The 17,456-nt window shown below is 52.0% G+C and overlaps 8 protein-coding genes across 8 annotated transcripts; 6 read left to right on the top strand and 2 right to left on the bottom strand.

The window, feature by feature from the left end:
- Positions 1-236: 236 nt before the first annotated feature.
- On the top strand, positions 237-2,050 carry DSM5745_02572 (uncharacterized protein; the record flags this gene model as incomplete). The annotated part of the gene is made up of 6 exons (XM_026744588.1): positions 237-318; positions 392-533; positions 611-1,134; positions 1,189-1,492; positions 1,545-1,899; positions 1,958-2,050. The coding sequence occupies 6 exons, from the start codon at positions 237-239 to the stop codon at positions 2,048-2,050; spliced, it is 1,500 nt and encodes a 499-aa protein (XP_026607751.1).
- A 764-nt stretch (positions 2,051-2,814) lies between these two features.
- Positions 2,815-4,437, top strand: DSM5745_02571 (phosphotransferase family protein; the record flags this gene model as incomplete). The annotated part of the gene is made up of 1 exon (XM_026744587.1): positions 2,815-4,437. One exon carries the CDS (start codon positions 2,815-2,817, stop codon positions 4,435-4,437), a length of 1,623 nt encoding a protein of 540 aa, XP_026607750.1.
- Positions 4,438-4,669: 232 nt separating this feature from the next.
- On the bottom strand, positions 4,670-5,707 carry gtmA (gliotoxin thiomethyltransferase; the record flags this gene model as incomplete). The annotated part of the gene is made up of 3 exons (XM_026744586.1): positions 4,670-5,058; positions 5,110-5,166; positions 5,335-5,707. 3 exons carry the CDS (start codon positions 5,705-5,707, stop codon positions 4,670-4,672), a joined length of 819 nt encoding a protein of 272 aa, XP_026607749.1.
- Positions 5,708-6,507: 800 nt separating this feature from the next.
- On the top strand, positions 6,508-10,279 carry DSM5745_02569 (condensin subunit SMC2; the record flags this gene model as incomplete). Its single annotated transcript, XM_026744585.1, has 5 exons — positions 6,508-6,534; positions 6,597-6,637; positions 6,714-8,871; positions 8,919-9,293; positions 9,341-10,279. 5 exons carry the CDS (start codon positions 6,508-6,510, stop codon positions 10,277-10,279), a joined length of 3,540 nt encoding a protein of 1,179 aa, XP_026607748.1.
- Positions 10,280-10,910: 631 nt separating this feature from the next.
- On the top strand, positions 10,911-11,601 carry DSM5745_02568 (CUE domain-containing protein; the record flags this gene model as incomplete). The annotated part of the gene is made up of 2 exons (XM_026744584.1): positions 10,911-11,195; positions 11,299-11,601. The coding sequence occupies 2 exons, from the start codon at positions 10,911-10,913 to the stop codon at positions 11,599-11,601; spliced, it is 588 nt and encodes a 195-aa protein (XP_026607747.1).
- Positions 11,602-12,087: 486 nt separating this feature from the next.
- Positions 12,088-13,008, bottom strand: psf2 (DNA replication protein PSF2; the record flags this gene model as incomplete). Its single annotated transcript, XM_026744583.1, has 3 exons — positions 12,088-12,196; positions 12,250-12,839; positions 12,895-13,008. 3 exons carry the CDS (start codon positions 13,006-13,008, stop codon positions 12,088-12,090), a joined length of 813 nt encoding a protein of 270 aa, XP_026607746.1.
- A 224-nt stretch (positions 13,009-13,232) lies between these two features.
- Positions 13,233-15,108, top strand: alg10 (dolichyl-P-Glc:Glc(2)Man(9)GlcNAc(2)-PP-dolichol alpha-1,2- glucosyltransferase; the record flags this gene model as incomplete). Its single annotated transcript, XM_026744582.1, has 2 exons — positions 13,233-13,986; positions 14,036-15,108. The coding sequence occupies 2 exons, from the start codon at positions 13,233-13,235 to the stop codon at positions 15,106-15,108; spliced, it is 1,827 nt and encodes a 608-aa protein (XP_026607745.1).
- A 203-nt stretch (positions 15,109-15,311) lies between these two features.
- Positions 15,312-17,345, top strand: DSM5745_02565 (tyrosyl-DNA phosphodiesterase 1; the record flags this gene model as incomplete). Its single annotated transcript, XM_026744581.1, has 4 exons — positions 15,312-15,932; positions 15,990-16,102; positions 16,150-16,561; positions 16,617-17,345. The coding sequence occupies 4 exons, from the start codon at positions 15,312-15,314 to the stop codon at positions 17,343-17,345; spliced, it is 1,875 nt and encodes a 624-aa protein (XP_026607744.1).
- Between the last annotated feature and the right edge of the window lie 111 nt (positions 17,346-17,456).

Below are 17,456 nucleotides of genomic sequence, written 5' to 3'. Positions count from 1 at the left end.
GCGAAGACAGGCATCTTTGCATTCCGTTCGCCCCAATTGCAAATTGCAAACCGTCTTGAAAATGCTCTTTCTCTTGCGCCTGACGCACTTCGCACAACTTCCCTCACTGAACACCACCGGTCTTGATTGAAACATATGCTCTCTTTCTGAAGCTTTTGCAACACATCTGCGTCGCCTTGTTTTCCTCGCTGACGGTCTCTGATACCCCAGGACCAGGTCCACAACCCCTACGAGCAATGTCAGGTTTCCCCGCACAGCAACCGGCCCAAGCTCGAAATGCGACACTGGCTTCATCACGCTTGCCCAACGGAAAAATCAGTATGACTACGCCATGACTTGCCCAGTTGGATGACTGGTACATCTTTGGGACTGACGCCGGTGGGTTCAATAGGTAGCGGAGCGAATTGGAACTTCAACCTGCCCGTGGGTGGAACACCGGGGATACAGGGTAACCAACAACGTAACATCGGGGCCATGGGGACTTTCGCGCAGAGCCTCACTGGATCGCAACCTGCTACGCCGCTGGATTTGTCGTGAGTCTGACACGATCATATTGAACCTCATGCTCTACCGAGATCGGCACTGACGTGTACCTGTGTTATCTGTTTAGCGACTTCCCTTCATTATCCGGAGCTCCTTCGCAATCGCAAGCGCAAAATCAGGCGCATCTAGTGTGGGCAAATGCTAGCCAGCGTGGCGTGCAACAGACCCCCGTTCAAAGACAGCAACTTCCCACCTCGCAAGCCCCTTCGCGAGGGCCACAAACGCAAACTCAACTTCCGCAACAGCAAAACCAACCATCGCACGATGACGTATTCCCGTCCGGATCTCAGTTTGCCAATCGGTTAGACGACTACAGGAACGGTGGCCAGGGAATCAGTGGGCAATTGGGTGGTGGCGCGCAACCGCAGACTGGGAACATCGAGGAATTCCCTCCTCTTGGTCGTAACATGCCTACCGAGATTGGTCAAGATCGAAGGAGTTCATTGATGCAAGGCGCCGGCTTCGGGGCGTTCAGTACCAACTTGTCGTTCACGGGCGTCAACCAAAGTCAACCGCAAAGTCGAAATATGATGGCCACTTCGGTAAGCGGGCAAGAACGGATAGCGTCACCGGGGTTAGCGAGCTCGTCAGGTAGGAGCGCACAAATCTCGAATGCTCTTAAATGGGGTTAATTATTCTCTTTAGGGATTGCATCGTCACGATCGCCAGTCAATCAAACAACCAACGGTGTTCCGGGGCCAGAAAAAGAGGACCCAATAAATGCGGCGGTGTCGAGCCAGCAACAGTCGATACCAGCGGCCCCAGGTTTGACTCGACCGTCGCAGGATGCCAACGGAGCCGAGCAACAGCCACTTGCGGAGATGAGTGAGCTGGATAGGTTTGGACTAGCGGGCCTTCTTCGGATGATCCATAGTGATAGTGCCGATGTCGCCAGCCTTGCAATCGGACAAGATCTAATGACATTGGGGTTGGATCTAAACCAGCCAGAGTATGTGTCTTAAAGTACCCAACCCTATACCAGCGCTAAAACCTCACCTCAGACCTCTACACTCAACGTTTGTCTCTCCTTTTGTTGCTTCACTACCGGGTGTACCGCTAGAGCAAAATTTCGCTCTTCCAAGCTGCTACAGTGTGGCAAACGTTCAACCCCTGCAGACAAGGCTCCCCGGATTCGCCGACGAGACTCTCTTTTACGTCTTTTACAGCATGCCTCGAGATGTTATACAAGAGGTTGCTGCAGAAGAGCTCATGAAGCGAAAATGGCGGTATCACAAGATCGAGCGCTGCTGGTTAACGCGGGACGAGGGGTACCCTGGCCCCGTTGATGTAGAACGGGGAATTAGCGAGCGCGGAGTCTACGTAATATGGGACCCCGCAACGTGGAAGAAAGTCAGGGTAAGTTGTACTCTGGAATTTCTAAAATATGGTCGCGTGCTCACTGTTTTCCCTACAGCGCGAGTTTCTTCTTCGCTACGAGGACCTGGACAACCGAATGGAACTCAACCGGACACTATCGCGAGTGGCGTTCCCGCAACATGGATCATAAATGTTCAAGAGTTGGAGTGGCACTATGATAGGATCAGTAGTATGGTGATGCAGTGATCAGCAACGGCGTTTGGTTCACTTCCTGGCTGGCGGTTTCCTCATGGTTATCCGGATAGGGTGTCACCTTGCTTGCTGAACAGGCGTTTCTCTTCTCACGTATCATGTGGTGATGGGGTTACATAGGGTATCTATTGAGACCAATTGAATGGAGTTCATGGCCTTGTGGCACCGAGCTGCATCTGCTATGCAGTGAACTTGCTACAAGGCTTCTATTCGATCCAAGTTCGTTCTTTGGTGTATAGTGTGCTGTATCCATTGCTACTGCAAAGAATGAAGAGGCCAGAATTGACGAACATAAGGCTAAGGTCGAGCAGGCATGAACCCTTTCCAGCCCTGCAACTATTGGCTCCGGAACCCATCAAAATGCATTGGGCTTGCGACAGACATAATTTGGGCACTATCTCTCTGTATCGTGGCCTTGCCCTTGCTATCAGCCTTAGAAGAAACACATGCTCGGCCACAGGGGGGATCTAAGTGCTATTACATATGAGCTCGCAGCTTTCCCTCGACTTCCCACTTCTTAATTCACAGACCTGACCCGCTCAGTATTTGGGTTTCCCCCTTCTTCAAGAAGTTAACTTGTCTGCTCCCTGTCAGCGCGCCTTTGAGCGTCTTTTTAAGGCGCGACTATTTAACAGCTGCGCATTTCCACACCGCATTATCCCTTGGTATAGCCTCTCAAGTCTATCCAAAGAGGAACAAGTAATGCCAGACTCGATTAGTATTCCCGGTCCCGAAGATGACGAGCATCTTGCTGTCTTTCGCCATGTACGCGCTGCTCTCAGGCTAGATCTGCTCCCCGACTTCGCTTCTCGCCTTCGCCAGAAAAGCTTCTCCCAAGACGGCGAAGCCCGGTCTTGCAAAGTCATTTCCGAGCCCCTCTTCGGATCCCACAACATTCTCTTTCGGATCGTATTCACCGATGGAGTACACTGGCTATTGAAGATTCCTGCCAATGGCTACCACGGTGCCTTCGATGACATGTCTGCTCGCGCACTCAGGTCGGAGGCGCTAACAATGCGCCTCATCAGCAGAGAAACCACGATCCCTGTCCCAGAGGTCTATGATTTCGATGATTCGTGCAACAACGACCTCAACTGCCCGTTTATCCTCATGAACTATGTTGATGGGCGGCCCCTCTACGATGCTTGGTTTGAGCAGAGTGTTTCTCTTGAGGTTCTTGAGCAACACCGCAGACAAGCCTTGCGCGACGTCGCGGAAGCCTTGGTCCAACTGAACAGGTTTACGTTCCATCAAGCTGGCATGGTTCTATTTGATGCTGATGGCCATGTATCTGGCGACATTGGCCCGTTCAGAAAGGTGGACGTGGGCGCCATGCTCGACCGTTCACGCGAGGTCGAAGACTATGACGGCTCTAGTGTCTTTCACGAGGTTGGGCCATTTTCCGATCCAAGGTCATACTTCACGCACGTGTTGGACCGGCGAGAGCTGCCGTCTGAGTCTGATGAGTTTGGCCTGGGGATGCATCGGCTGCTGAAGCTTTTCATTGACCTTGCAGTGCGAGAATGCCAACCAGGAGAGGATGAAGAGCAAATTAAGTCTGTTCTGGTCCACCCCGACTTAGACATACAGAATGTCATTGTCTCCAAGACGGACGGGCATCTTCTCAGCCTTATAGACTGGGACGGTGTTATTGCTGTCCCACAGTGCATGTTCGGCAATGAGAGCTATCCGAGCTGGTTGACTCGCGATTGGGATGCGATGAATTACAGGTACCACGATGAAACAGTTTCCGATGGTGAAGACACTGGTGTAAAGGACGACGACAAAGAGGACCATGATAGCAAGGACGATGACGCCATATCTGCTACTCCAAATGACGCAGCTTTTGAGGACAGGAACTCAGTTCTCTACGAGAACTCGCCGGCCGAACTTGCCTCCTACCGAGAAAAGTACCAGGAGATTATAGCCGGACTGTCAGACTATCCGTCAGCTAGAAAGCTGGCGCACGACTCGCTAGTCATTCACAATCTGAAGATCGCTGCTGATGACCCCATTTGTACGGATCACATCATTGAAAGGATATTCGAGGAGGTTAAAGCAAAGACCGCGAAAGATGATTCAACCGGCAAGGCTGCCAAACTGGAGGATAAAAAGCAGGGAGCGGAAGAGGAAGAGGAAGAAAAGGGCAATGATGATGGAGACGAGGAAGAGGACGATACCGATGATGAGGACGATGACTTCTATCTCTACGAGGTCTGCACCAAGTTGGGCAAAGGGGAACTGGAGCCGGAGCAGTATCAGCGACTGGTGGATGGGTTCAAGGCTCTTTTCTTGCATGAGGCTCACGGGGGTTCGGACTTTTGATAGGTAGCTTGTTGTGTATATAGATCTCACTAAGCCTCCTGCTTTATCTCCAAGGTTAGCCATATCTACTTTACGACCAATAGCATCTGCTTCGTGCTAGGTGAGGGTACAAGGCTAAATATCTCATCACACTCGACAGAATGTCCATAACGCACTATTCATTCTTCCCTGTCCCTAGCTTTAATACCTGAACTGTCCATAGGTACTAAAACATTATCATTAAAGGAAGCCACTACTCAGGCTTCTGCGCAGTAACAACAAGAGCCGTAGGCTCAAGAGGCACACTTCCACCAACCCCAAACTCATTCTCCAGCCATTTCGTCATAACCTCTGGTACACGTCCCTCATGCTCCTCACGCTGCTCCTTCGTCCAAAAGCGGCCCAAGAACGCAGGAACCATGCTCTTACTCAGCTCCACGAACTCCGCAATAGGCATAGCGACCTTAGCGGTGACAGGCGTGATCTTGATGTCCGTGAATCCGGCTGCTTCGAGCTCAGACTGCACGGTGGTCTCTGAGTCCCAGCCTTTGAGGAGCTGGGGGATGAATTCTGAAGCGGTGGGGAGTGGGAGATCTGGCTGCAGAGGGGAGATGGAGGAGAGCGTCATAGATATCTGAGGGACTGTATAGGTGTGTGAGAATTGGTTCCTTGGGGAGTAGGGTATGTACGTACCATCTTTCCAGACTGTTGCCGCGAATATTCCGCCTGGTTTGAGGATTCGGAGGCACTCTGTTATGTGAGACTTGTTAGTTTTAGATAGGTGGTGCTTTTTCATGAGGACTACTTGCCTTTCAAGGCAGCTGGGGTATCAGGGATCATGGGATATGCTGTATAACAGCAAAACATGTTAGTATACCACACTGATTCCATGTAAACGGAGCAGGGAAGCCAACGCACCGAAAGCAGTATAGACATGCGTAAAATGCTGGCTTGGTAGATCCATTTCCTGAGCATTCACAACCTTCGTTGTTGCATTAAGCCATCCTTCATCCACAGCTCGCTGCTGGGTATAGTTGACCATCTCCTGGGAGAAGTCGCCGCAGGTCAATTCCCAGCTCTGTCGAACTCGCTCACCGAGCGTATCGTGAAGGACGCTTCCGATGATGCCTGTACCACAGGCATTGTCGAAGACGACGGGGCGATTTGGGTATGATGCGATATCAGATTGACTTATAAGAGGGCGGGCGTATAGGCCGGTAAGCTGCTCTGCGAGCTTGTAGCGGGCAGAGAAGCCTTTGTTTTTGAAGAGGCTTGTGAGTTCGGTGGTCATGTTGTGGGCAGAATGTATGCAGATGGGGGTAAATATATATATTGAAGAGAGCTAAAAAAAGTTTGTAAGTAGAAAAGAGGACTGTAAGCTTAGAGGTGAGGAAACCGAAAGGCATTTCGAGCAGCTTATATGCCTTTTCGAACATATACTAATAGGATATGTTGGATTTGTCCATTGGTGGATGGACATCTTACTCTGGAGTAAGTCTCCGAGAACTCTCCGCACTGGTGTTCAGCTGAGGCAAAGTCCATATTTGTCAACTAGCCAGAAATGGTCTCGTCTATGATTGGATCCAGCGCAGAGATGTACGGCACGGATACTGATGCTGGCTAAGAGTGTATTGACTAGTCGGGAGCGAGCCCCCATAGAGTACAGGTACGATTTACCGTAATTGAGAGCATGCTAGGGCCATCCATGCAGGGTGTTGTTCTCTGACTTAGGGCTGGAGGTCTAAAGAAGGCGTGGGCGGCTATAAGCACTCCACCACCAAAATCGCGTAACTTAGGGTTTCAGAAGCATTGTGGAAGCGCTGAATAGATCAAGGTCAATTGTCTATTTAAGATAAACGGGATGGTTGGTTATACTTCTGTTATACTTCTTGGTCTTGATGAATCCAAGTTGTGCAGCACGTGATACCCCTCAGTCCCTTCCTTATCTCAGCAAACGCTAAGCCGGAATTGGGAATGCATAAACACATGATCCGCCCGCCAAAACATCGGCCGCAAAACAACTCAGCCTTCTCCGGATCCCTCTCATGCTGCCGATTCTCAAGTTGACGGGCCCCGTCTGCTTCCGGAACCATGAGGATCACAGAAATCATTATTGACGTGAGTATCACTCTCCGGGAACTTCAGTCAGTGTCATTGAGCGCGCGCTGACCCGGTCGCAGGGCTTCAAATCGTACGCTGTGCGTACGGTGATTTCAGGATGGTGTGTGCCGCCGACTAACTCTCTACTATCGCATAACTTTGCGAATAGTATGGCGCCACTGACATTTGGCTTCTAGGGATGAGTCGTTCAACTCAATCACTGGCCTTAACGGCAGTGGTAAATCGAATATCCTCGACGCTATTTGTTTCGTCCTCGGTATCACGAATATGAGCACAGTCCGCGCGCAAAATCTTCAAGATCTTATATACAAGCGCGGTCAGGCCGGTGTGACCAAAGCGAGCGTGACAATTGTTTTCGACAATAGGGATACCGCGAAATCGCCGATCGGATTCGAAGAATATGCGACCATCTCAGTTACGCGCCAGATCGTTCTCGGCGGAACCAGCAAATACCTCATCAATGGCCACCGTGCGCAACAACAAACCGTACAGAATTTGTTCCAGAGTGTGCAGCTGAATATCAACAACCCGAATTTCTTGATTATGCAGGGTCGGATTACGAAGGTGCTGAACATGAAGGCGGTGGAAATTCTGTCCATGATTGAGGAGGCGGCTGGAACAAGGATGTTCGAGGATAGGCGGGAGAAGGCGGCGAAGACCATGGCCAAGAAGGACTTGAAATTACACGAAATCGAGGGCCTATTGAAGGAAGAGATTGAGCCAAAGCTCGAAAAACTCAGGGCTGAGAAGCGAGCATTCCTTGATTTCCAGCAGACACAAAATGACTTGGAGCGCCTGACCCGACTTGTTGTTGCACACGACTATCTTAGGAGCGGCGACCGTCTCCGGGCTTCTGGAGAGGAGTGCGAGAAAAAGAAGCAAAAGATCCAGGCGCTGGAGGATAATGCGTCAAAACTCAAGAGCGAAATTGCGCACATGGAGGAGGATGTGAAGCGGGTCAAAGCGGCTCGGGATAAGGAGCTGCGCAAAGGAGGCAAATTCCAGGCTCTTGAGGACGAGGTCAAGGCCCATTCCCATGAACTTGTTCGTTTGACGACTGTATTCGACTTGAAGAACGCAAGTATCGAAGAAGAGAAAGAAAAGGGCAAGGAGCTGCAGAAGTCGGTGAAGGACCTTGAGAAAGCGCTCAAGGACAAGAAGAAGATTTACGATAAACTCCAGGCACAGTACGATGCGGCCAAGGCGGAGCTTGATGCTCAGACAGCAGAGGTCGAACAGAAGGAGGAGTTACTTCAGACATTGCAAACCGGTGTCGCTTCGAAAGAAGGCCAAGAGAGCGGTTACCAGGGTCAATTACAGGACGCGCGAAACCGTGCGAGCAACGCCGCTACAGAGCAAGAGCAGGCAAAGCTCAAGATTGCGCATTTGGAGAAAAGGATCAAGGAGGAGGAGCCGAGGGCGAAGAAGGCGAAGGAGCAGAATTCGGGACTTCTGAAGGAACTTGAAGGCCTCAAGAGTCAAGCCAAGAAGTTAGAATCCGAGCTGTCGAGGCTCGGCTTTGAGCCTGGCCGTGAGGAACAGCTATATCAAGAACAGGCCGGGCTCCAGAAGGAGATTCGGGAGCTACGGCAAAGGGCCGATGGTCTCCAGAGGAAGGTTGCCAACATCGAGTTCAACTACTCCGACCCATACCCCAACTTTGACAGATCTAAAGTCAAGGGTCTGGTTGCGCAGCTTTTCACTGTTGACAAGGAGAAGCTCCAGGCTGCCACCGCTCTAGAAATCTGCGCCGGTGGTCGTTTGTACAACGTTGTTGTGGACACGTCTGATACCGGTACGCAGCTGCTGCAAAAAGGAAAGCTTCGCAAGCGTGTCACCATTATCCCCCTTAACAAGATCTCTGCTTTTAAGGCGTCTGCGGAGAAGATTGGGGCAGCCCAAAACATCGCCCCAGGCAAGGTTGACCTAGCTTTGTCGCTTATTGGATATGATGAGGAAGTCACTTCGGCCATGAACTACGTTTTCGGCAACACTCTGATATCGAACGATGCAGAGACAGCGAAAAAGGTGACCTTTGATCCCGCTGTTCGTATCAAGAGCGTGACTCTAGATGGTGATGTCTATGATCCATCCGGTACACTCTCCGGTGGTAGCGCGCCTAACTCTAGCGGCATGCTTGTAACCCTGCAAAAACTCAACGAAATCACAAGAGAGATCAGGAGCAAAGAGCGAGTTTTGGCTACACTGGAAGAGACGATGAAGAAGGAGAAGAAGAAGCTTGATGCTGTCCGCTCTATCAAACAAGACTTGGATCTGAAGAACCACGAGATCAAGCTCACAGAGGAACAAATTGGTGGCAACTCATCATCATCGGTAAGTCTGCTCTCGCGTCTCTATAGCGGCAAGGCTAACCCCACCAGATCATTCAAGCTGTTGAAGAGATGAAAGCGAACATCGAACAGCTGAAGCAAAACATCTCTGACGCCAAGGTGCGCCAGAGCGAGGCATCCAAGGATATTAAACGGATAGAGAAAGATATGAGTGAGTTCAATGACAACAAGGACAGCAAGCTCGAAGAACTTCAGACTACTCTGAACTCTCTGAAGAAGAGTCTGTCCAAGAACTCGACGTCAGTGAAGAACTTGCACAAGGAACTCCAGGCCTCGAGGCTCGAGTCGGAGCAGGTCGGAAGTGATCTGTCTGCAGCAGAGGAGCAACATGCTGAAAGCGAGAACACACTGAAGGCGCAGCTTGAGGAGGTGGATTCGCTGAAGAAAGAGCAGACTCGGATCAAGGTACTGCCTCTTCCATGAAGTCAATATTCATAACTAATGCTTGACAGGACGCTCACGATATCGCGCAAGCACATCTCGACGACGAGAGGGCGAAACTGACTGGCTTTGACGACGAGCTCCGAGATCTGGACCGAACGATGCAGTCCAAGAACTCACAGATTACTGAGGAGGGGTTGGATATGCAGAAGCTTGGACACCAGCTGGAAAAGCTGCAGAAAGAGCAAAGCGCTGCTGAACAGGCAGTGGCCCACCTTGAAGAAGAGCACGAGTGGATTGCGGATGAGAAGGATAACTTTGGGCGTCCCAACACCCCATACGACTTCAAGAACCAGAACATCGCCGAGTGCAAGGCTACGCTGCGCAACGTCACGGAACGGTTCCAGGGCATGAAGAAGAAGATCAACCCCAAGGTCATGAATATGATTGACAGCGTTGAGAAGAAGGAAGCTGCCCTGAAGAACATGATGAGGACTGTCATTCGTGATAAGAGCAAGATTGAGGAGACAATTATCAACCTTAATGAATACAAGAAGGAGGCTCTGCACAAGACATGGACCAAGGTCAACGCCGACTTCGGCCAAATCTTCTCGGAGCTCCTGCCGGGCAGTTTCGCCAAGTTGGATCCTCCCGAGGGCAAGGATATCACCGACGGTCTCGAGGTCAAGGTGTCTCTGGGTAAGGTCTGGAAGCAGAGCTTGACAGAACTGAGTGGTGGTCAGCGGTCTCTCATTGCCCTCTCCCTGATCATGGCCCTCCTGCAATTCAAGCCGGCACCAATGTACATTCTCGACGAAGTTGACGCCGCCCTGGACTTGTCACACACGCAGAACATCGGTCGTCTGATCAAGACCCGTTTCAAGGGATCACAATTCATCGTCGTCTCGCTGAAGGATGGCATGTTCCAGAACGCGAATCGGATCTTCCGGACAAGATTCAGCGAAGGTACGAGTGTTGTACAGGCCCTCACCCCGGCGGACTTGAGGTAGCCACAGCCACTCGGACTCGGTGACTGCTTGCTTTTTCTTGTTGATATTTATTCCGTTACTCTCGGGTTGGCATGGTGGCATCTGGGCTAATGCTGGTGTTCTTCTGGAGAATGTGTATGGATGTTCTGGATTAGCATTGCGACTGTGATTTTATTGATAGATTGATGATCTACGTATAATGAAACATAAAGCTTCATTTATGATGCTGACTGACCGTACTGAGGCCTCATGGCGATAAGGACAAGGTACCCGTTTGTTCCGCTCCGACCGGCCCTTCGCCGTCATCGTCTCCCGCTCGCGGCCTTGCCTCTGCCATCCCCTCTGCTTTCTCAACCTAACTCTCCCCACACCCCGGTCCTATATTCAGTCTTTACTATCCTTTCGGTCTCATTTGTTTCTTACTTCCTCGAGGATTCCTTGATCTACCTACCACGACAACGCCACAGACAGCTCATGCGACAGCCGTGAACACCGCTCCAGTAACTGTTCCGCGAAGCGCGATCGATTCGAACACCTACGCCTACCTACACTTAAAATACCAACAAATCATAGCTCGACTACCTTCCGAGTTGACTTCGACCACTGTCAATCACCCCTGAACCTTGCCGCGGATCACCGCTCAATCGCCACAATGACCGACGAGGAACCCTCTCTCAACATCCCCTCCCTCCTCACTCTCGCCGTCGTCTCCTTTTTCGTAATCCGATGGTTCTTCAAGAGTAACGACGGCAGCAGCGCGCCCGGTGGCTCCCGAGGCCGCGCCCGCGGAAACGTCGTCGACCCGGCACAAGTCGAACAGATATCTCAAATGTTCCCGCAACTCAGCACGCGAGAGATCATGTGGGATCTACAGCGGAATGGCGGGAATGCGGCTGCGACAACGGAGCGAGTTCTTTCCGGCAGGGGCTTGGATGCGGTATGTCTACGTTCATGTTAGCACTTTTGTCGCGCCGCCCTACCATGTGCTACTTTCTCTGATCTGACATAACATGCTAATTGATGACTGTCTGATGCTTTAGCCCCCGCCCTCTTTCCAACCTCTCGTTGCGATTCCGCCTACCGGTGTTCCTGCCCAGCCTGCGGCTTCACCAACGCCCTCAAAATCCAGCGGGCAAGACCTGATTTCGCGGTATAACCTTTCTGCAAAGATTGCCGAGGCCAGCGGAGTAGAGTCTGAGTCCGGATCTGATGCGAAGCCATCATCAAGCGGAGGCTGGTCGCAGAATAAGGAAGAACGGCAGCGTCTGCTCCAGAAGCGGAGAGATGAAATGATTCTGGCGGCGCGGAGGAAGATGGAGGCTAAGCAGCAGAGTGCGCAATGACGGACGGATCCGGTGGTACTTGTCTACATCTGTGAGTAATTCGATTCAGAATGTCTTGTCTGGCGGGTCTTTGGCTCTGACATCCTACTTTGCTGCGCGCTCGATTACTGGGACTTTGATTGGTAACTTTGTCTGTCTGCATGGTGTTGCGGCTTTGTACTTAACTAAAGAGGAAGTTGACCTCTGCCTAAGCTCCTCGATCTTTCTTTCACTTTTGCTTCTCATTTTTGCATATTCATCTTTATGTTTGATATCCATACTGGACTACCTCATCTTTGAACTCTACAGCCCAGCGTCGCATGCTCATGGTGTTAGGTTGAATCAGATCAAATCATTTCGTTTGCGTCTTATAACGGGAAAGACAGGTTGGGTATATATACATTTGAAATCCATCATAGGCGAGTATAAGATGCCGCCGCCTGAATCCCTTTTCCGGAACTCCAATCCAACTCGCGATAGAAGCAAAACAGTCCAGCCATTTCAAGATCAGAACTCCATTTCGTCGTCATAGTCTTGCGTGCCGTCGTACCCACCGTTCGTCGCAGACTCCGCTAGTTGTTCCCGACGAGCCTGCTCTTTCGAAGCTCCAATTCGTCTAGTCAAACACATAAGCAAGGTGCCACGACTAAGGGATCCGAAATTACATACCTCAGCCCATCAACGACTCCTCCAATGAACCCCCTCCCCTCTCCAATCTCCATAGCACCCACCCCAGTAAGTGCCACACCACCCCCGGGCCCCGCCGCATCATCAAGCACCTCAACACCAGACCGAATCTTCGCGGACCGAACCTCCCTCAACTCCTTCAATAACCTCCTCGTCTGATCCGGATCAACAAGATCATCCCCCGCAACATCCAGCAACATCGTCCCTACCTCCAGCCAATGAAACGGCAGCGTCGGCGGCTCGTTCTCCTCAGCCTGATCCTGCGCCACATTTTGCGGGAGGAACGGCGGCGTGGCGTAGTACTTGCTGCCCTCGGGCGTGTAGCGCGGGCGCGCGGTGGGCTTTGCGTAGCTCCGTTCGCGGAGACTGGGTTGGCCTGGTAATGGTGGGGGCGGGGAGAACGCGTGCTGGTAGGCTTGGTCGCGGGTCTCGATGTCGAGGATTAGACTGAGGGATTCCGGGTGTAGCCAGGGTGGGGGGAGGATGTTTGCGCGGCGTTGGCGCTTGAGGAGGAGGGCGAGCCAGAGGGGGATGTTTGTTCGGCGGGGTGGGATGAGGGGGTGGACGGGACCCTAGTTATTGTCAGTGGGTGCTTTAGGTTGCAGGTAGTGTATACGGAGGACGCACGCCTAGCAGCTCGAGACCCTCTAGTCGCTGCCGAGGGACGATTGTGACCAGCTCCATTTCGGCCAGGAAGGAGATCTCCGGGGGCGTGATGCCCCGGGGGAGGGGGAAGGCCATTGACCCGGAAATGTGAAGCGGGGGTAGAGGAGGAGCAGATAAGGAAAATCGACTTTCAAGCATGCATAGCACTTTTATTCCGTACCTTGCTGGCGTTGTCGTAGTTCGACCATATGCAGTGGAAGCTGAAATGTCGAAGGTCAGTTTGTACTGTTTGCAAGCGGTAGTCGCAACTATTTTCTCCCCAGAACAACTCTGTCCATTGCATGGTCAATTGAGGAACAATGAATGCCCAACCTAGGTCGGGCCTGGCCCTGGCAGCCCGCTATGCTGTGCCCTTCGGCCTCCTCCTGATCCCCATCTGGATGACCCAAGTGAACAACGTCGTCCCCGAGCCGTACCTCGACGAAGCATTCCACATCCCGCAAGCCCAGGCATACTGGGCACACAAGTGGACGCAATGGGATCCGAAGATCACGACTCCGCCGGGCCTCTATATCTTCTCCTACGTCGTCTGCGCCCTGATTCTGCTCCTCCGCGGCTCCCCCGAGCAACTTGACCCCCCGGCTCTCCGCGCAACGAACGCCGCCGCAGCGGCTGTGCTGCTTCCTTTGAGACTGCAAACTGCGCTTGATGCGGTGCGCAGACAGCGGAATACTCGTCCTTCTGGAGCTTGGCTGAGCCATACGGTGCTGAACATCTGTCTTTTCCCGCCGCTGTTCTTCTTATCCGGACTGTACTACACTGATGTCCTGGCGCTGCTGGTGGTTGTCGAGGCGTATAATTGGGATCTCAGCCGCACGCTTCCGAAAGCGGCGCCGCTGGAAACTGCTGTGTTTTTGGTTCTTGGGGTCGTGGCACTGGCTTTTAGGCAGACTAACATCTTCTGGGTGTCGGTTTTCTTCGGAGGCTTGCAGGTTGTTAGGAGGATTCGCAGGGTCACGAAGAATTGCGAGTCGAGCAATGTGGCTGATATTGTGGCTGCCGGGTCGAAGTATGAGCTGTATGATCCTGTGGTTTTGGATGCTTCGTTGGCCGGTGCGTACTGTCCCTTACTTTTTGCTAAGGTCTAAACTGACAGGCGCAGACTACTTCAAGACCGCCGTCTCACTGTGCTCTGTTGCTTTGAACAACTTGGGAGCTGTATTTTATGCATTGATGCCGTACCTGCTCATCCTGGCTGCGTTTGGAGGATTCGTTCTCTGGAATGGCAGCGTTGTTCTCGGGCACAAGGAGTATCACACAGCCAGTCTGCACCTAGCCCAGATGCTGTATATCTGGCCGTACTTCCTCTTCTTCTCGTGGCCTCTTCTTCTAGCTCCCATGGCCAACATCATTCTGCCGAAGTTCATGCTCCCGAAATTCCTCAACCAAGGTCTCTCGGCCTCCCGCAGGAAGCTGCCAAAGCTCCTGACTGTGTTCATCGTTCTCCCAATGATGTTGGCAGTGGTTCATTACAACACCATTGTACATCCGTTTACACTGGCTGATAACCGTCATTACGTCTTCTATGTCTTCCGCATCCTGCTGGGTTCACATCCCTACACACGATATGCCGCTACTATTGTCTACTTCCTCGGCGCATGGATGATCATTTCCGCCATGGGCTTTTCACCCGTCACGGCTGCTCCCGGACTGGCCTCGGTCGTCAAAGCCCAACCTACAGCGCCATCGTCATCGGCAGAGAACCCAACCGAGAAGGCGGAAAAGAAACCGGAGCGCAAGCAAAAAGGATCGAAGAAGCCAACACCAGCAGCCTCGTCCGCTCCCGCCCCTATCGACCCTAAGGTCCTTGCCGACCTTCAAGAGCACATCAGACGGCGTCAACGGCTCGAACACGAGACCTCCCGCGTCAGCTTTGTCCTTGTATGGCTGGCTGCCACAGCTCTGTCACTCATTACCGCCCCCCTTGTCGAACCGCGATACCTCATTATCCCCTGGGTGATGTGGCGACTTCATCTGCCAGCGTCTCCGACGCCTGTAGTTTACCGCCGGGCCAGCGACGAGAAGGATCTTGAGGCGCGGCTTGCAATCAATTTCCCTTTGTTCCTGGAGACCGCGTGGTTTCTGCTTGTTAATGTGGTTACCGGGGCGCTGTTCCTTCGGGGCGGGTTTGAGTGGCCGCAGGAGCCGGGGAAGATCCAGCGCTTCCTGTGGTGATGTATAGATATCTTAATTTGTTATCATAGACTGTATATTAGATCTTGAGCATGTTTTCGTATAATTCTCTCAAGAGCCTTGGCTCACTTTATTCTCCAACAGTGCTTGGCTCGGTGACGCGCCCATGCAATGTTCTGAGCGGACTCAGTCGGAGACCAATCAGGCAGCATAGCGCAATCATTCTTTCCTTCTAATAACGACCAATGTACCAATTGATCACCTCTGGTCTACGTGCACATAGAGGAACTAGGGCAGGTGTTGCCGGCCTCCAGCTTTATCTTATCGCTCTCCGCACCGGCACAGCACTTTCTTCCTTCTCCAACTACGCAATCATGGACGACCAGCCAGATTCCGGTCGTCCAGCAAAACGCCCTAAGCGATCATCCCAGTCAGGGCCAGATCTATCTGAGAATCCCTCAGTTTCCACTCTCGCCTCCCTTCGCCGCTCCATAACTCCTCCCACAACGCGTTCCGGACGTGCCAGCAGCAGTGCTGCCCCAAATGGTTCTCCGCACAGCTCGGAGAAAAAGGACAACCACACTCCAACTCCCCAGCAGGAAAATGCTGGGCCTCAGATAATCTCCTCTCCGATCCAGCTAACGCACATTCGCGACTTTAGCGACTCACTGAGAAACAATGACGACACTGTCAAGCTGCGGGATATCCTCGGCGACCCGCTCATCCGCGAATGCTGGCAGTTCAACTATTGTTTTGATGTGGACTTTCTCATGAATCAGTTCGATGAAGATGTTAGGAGCTTTGTGACGGTCAAGGTAGTGCATGGGTCTTGGAAGAGGGAGTCGGAGAATAGGGTACGAATTGAGGTAAGTATCTGTTTGGCTGGAAGTGCGATTTAGGAGCTCAAGTTGATTGATGGCCAGGAAGCATGTGCGCGGTATTCAAACGTCGAACCAATTGTGGCTTACATGCCTGAGGCATTTGGGACGCATCACTCGAAGATGATGATTCTACTGAGGCATGATGACTGTGCTCAGTATGTTTTTTGATCCTTACTGTGAGGTCGATAAGCTGACGAAATAGGGTCGTAATCCACACTGCAAACATGCTTGCCGGCGACTGGGCGAACATGTCGCAGGCAGTATGGCGCTCGCCTCTTCTCCCTCTTGGTAAGAATGCCCGTCAAGATAAGAAGTCTGCAGCTTTGGGCTCGGGGTCACGATTCAAGAGGGACTTGCTGGCGTATTTGAAGGCATATGGTGTGAAGAAGACGGGTCCTTTGGTTGAACAGCTTGCAAAGTACGATTTTAGCGCTGTAAGGGCTGAGTTGATCGCGAGTGTTCCTTCTAAACTAAAGGTTGGCGAAGATTCAAGCGACGGAGATGGTGATGGCAAGACCATTTGGGGATGGCCAGCTTTGAAAGACGCTCTGCGGAGGATCCCGTTGCGCGAGAGTTTTGGGAATACGACATCGACGCCACATATCGTCGTTCAGGTACGGCTTCAGCTAGCTAATTAGCCCATGATTCGAAGCTAATCTCAGGAACTAGATGTCCTCCATCGCAACCCTAGGGCAAACAGATAAATGGCTAAAAGACGTTTTCTTCGAGGCCCTCGCTCCAGACAGAGCCAAATCTACACCAGCGAAGCAAAAGCAACAACCACGGTACTCTATAATCTTCCCAACGGCTGAAGAAATTCGTCGCTCGCTGAACGGCTACGGCTCCGGCGGGTCAATCCACATGAAGCTTCAAACCGCTGCACAACAGAAGCAGCTGCAGTATCTACGGCCTTACATGCGGCACTGGGCGGGAGATGTCTCGAATAATTACCCTACGCGCGTACAAGACGCTGGCCGTCGCCGCGCAGCTCCACACATAAAAACCTATGTACGATTTACAGACGAGGATATGAAAAGGATTGATTGGGCGCTCGTCACTTCGGCGAACCTCTCGACGCAGGCTTGGGGAGCAACCACTAATAAAAGTGGTGAAGTGCGCATCTGCAGTTATGAGATCGGGGTTTTAGTTTGGCCGGAGTTGTTCGTTACGAAGCCGCAGTCGCAGTCGCGATCCGTGACCATGGTGCCGTGTTTTAAGAAGGACAAGCCAGAACCACTGCAGGAGAATGACACAACAGCGCCTGCAGCGGTGGTTGGGTTCCGGATGCCGTACGACTTACCTTTGACCTTGTACAGTGCGAAGGACGAGCCGTGGTGTGCAACAATGTCTCATGCAGAGCCTGACTGGCTTGGACAGACGTGGATGGTGCATGACTAGTTGAGAGTGAAATGCAGCATGCACAAGGGGTTTTGACAATCAGAGCGTGTATACATAGCCTCATTGCATCATCATGGTCAATTACCGTCTTTGTATCAAGGATTAGGAAAT

Source organism: Aspergillus mulundensis (genome assembly GCF_003369625.1).
Source record: "Aspergillus mulundensis strain DSM 5745 chromosome Unknown scaffold_1, whole genome shotgun sequence".
NCBI classification, from domain to species: Eukaryota; Fungi; Ascomycota; class Eurotiomycetes; order Eurotiales; family Aspergillaceae; genus Aspergillus; species Aspergillus mulundensis.
This window is presented reverse-complemented; position numbering and strand designations above follow the sequence as displayed.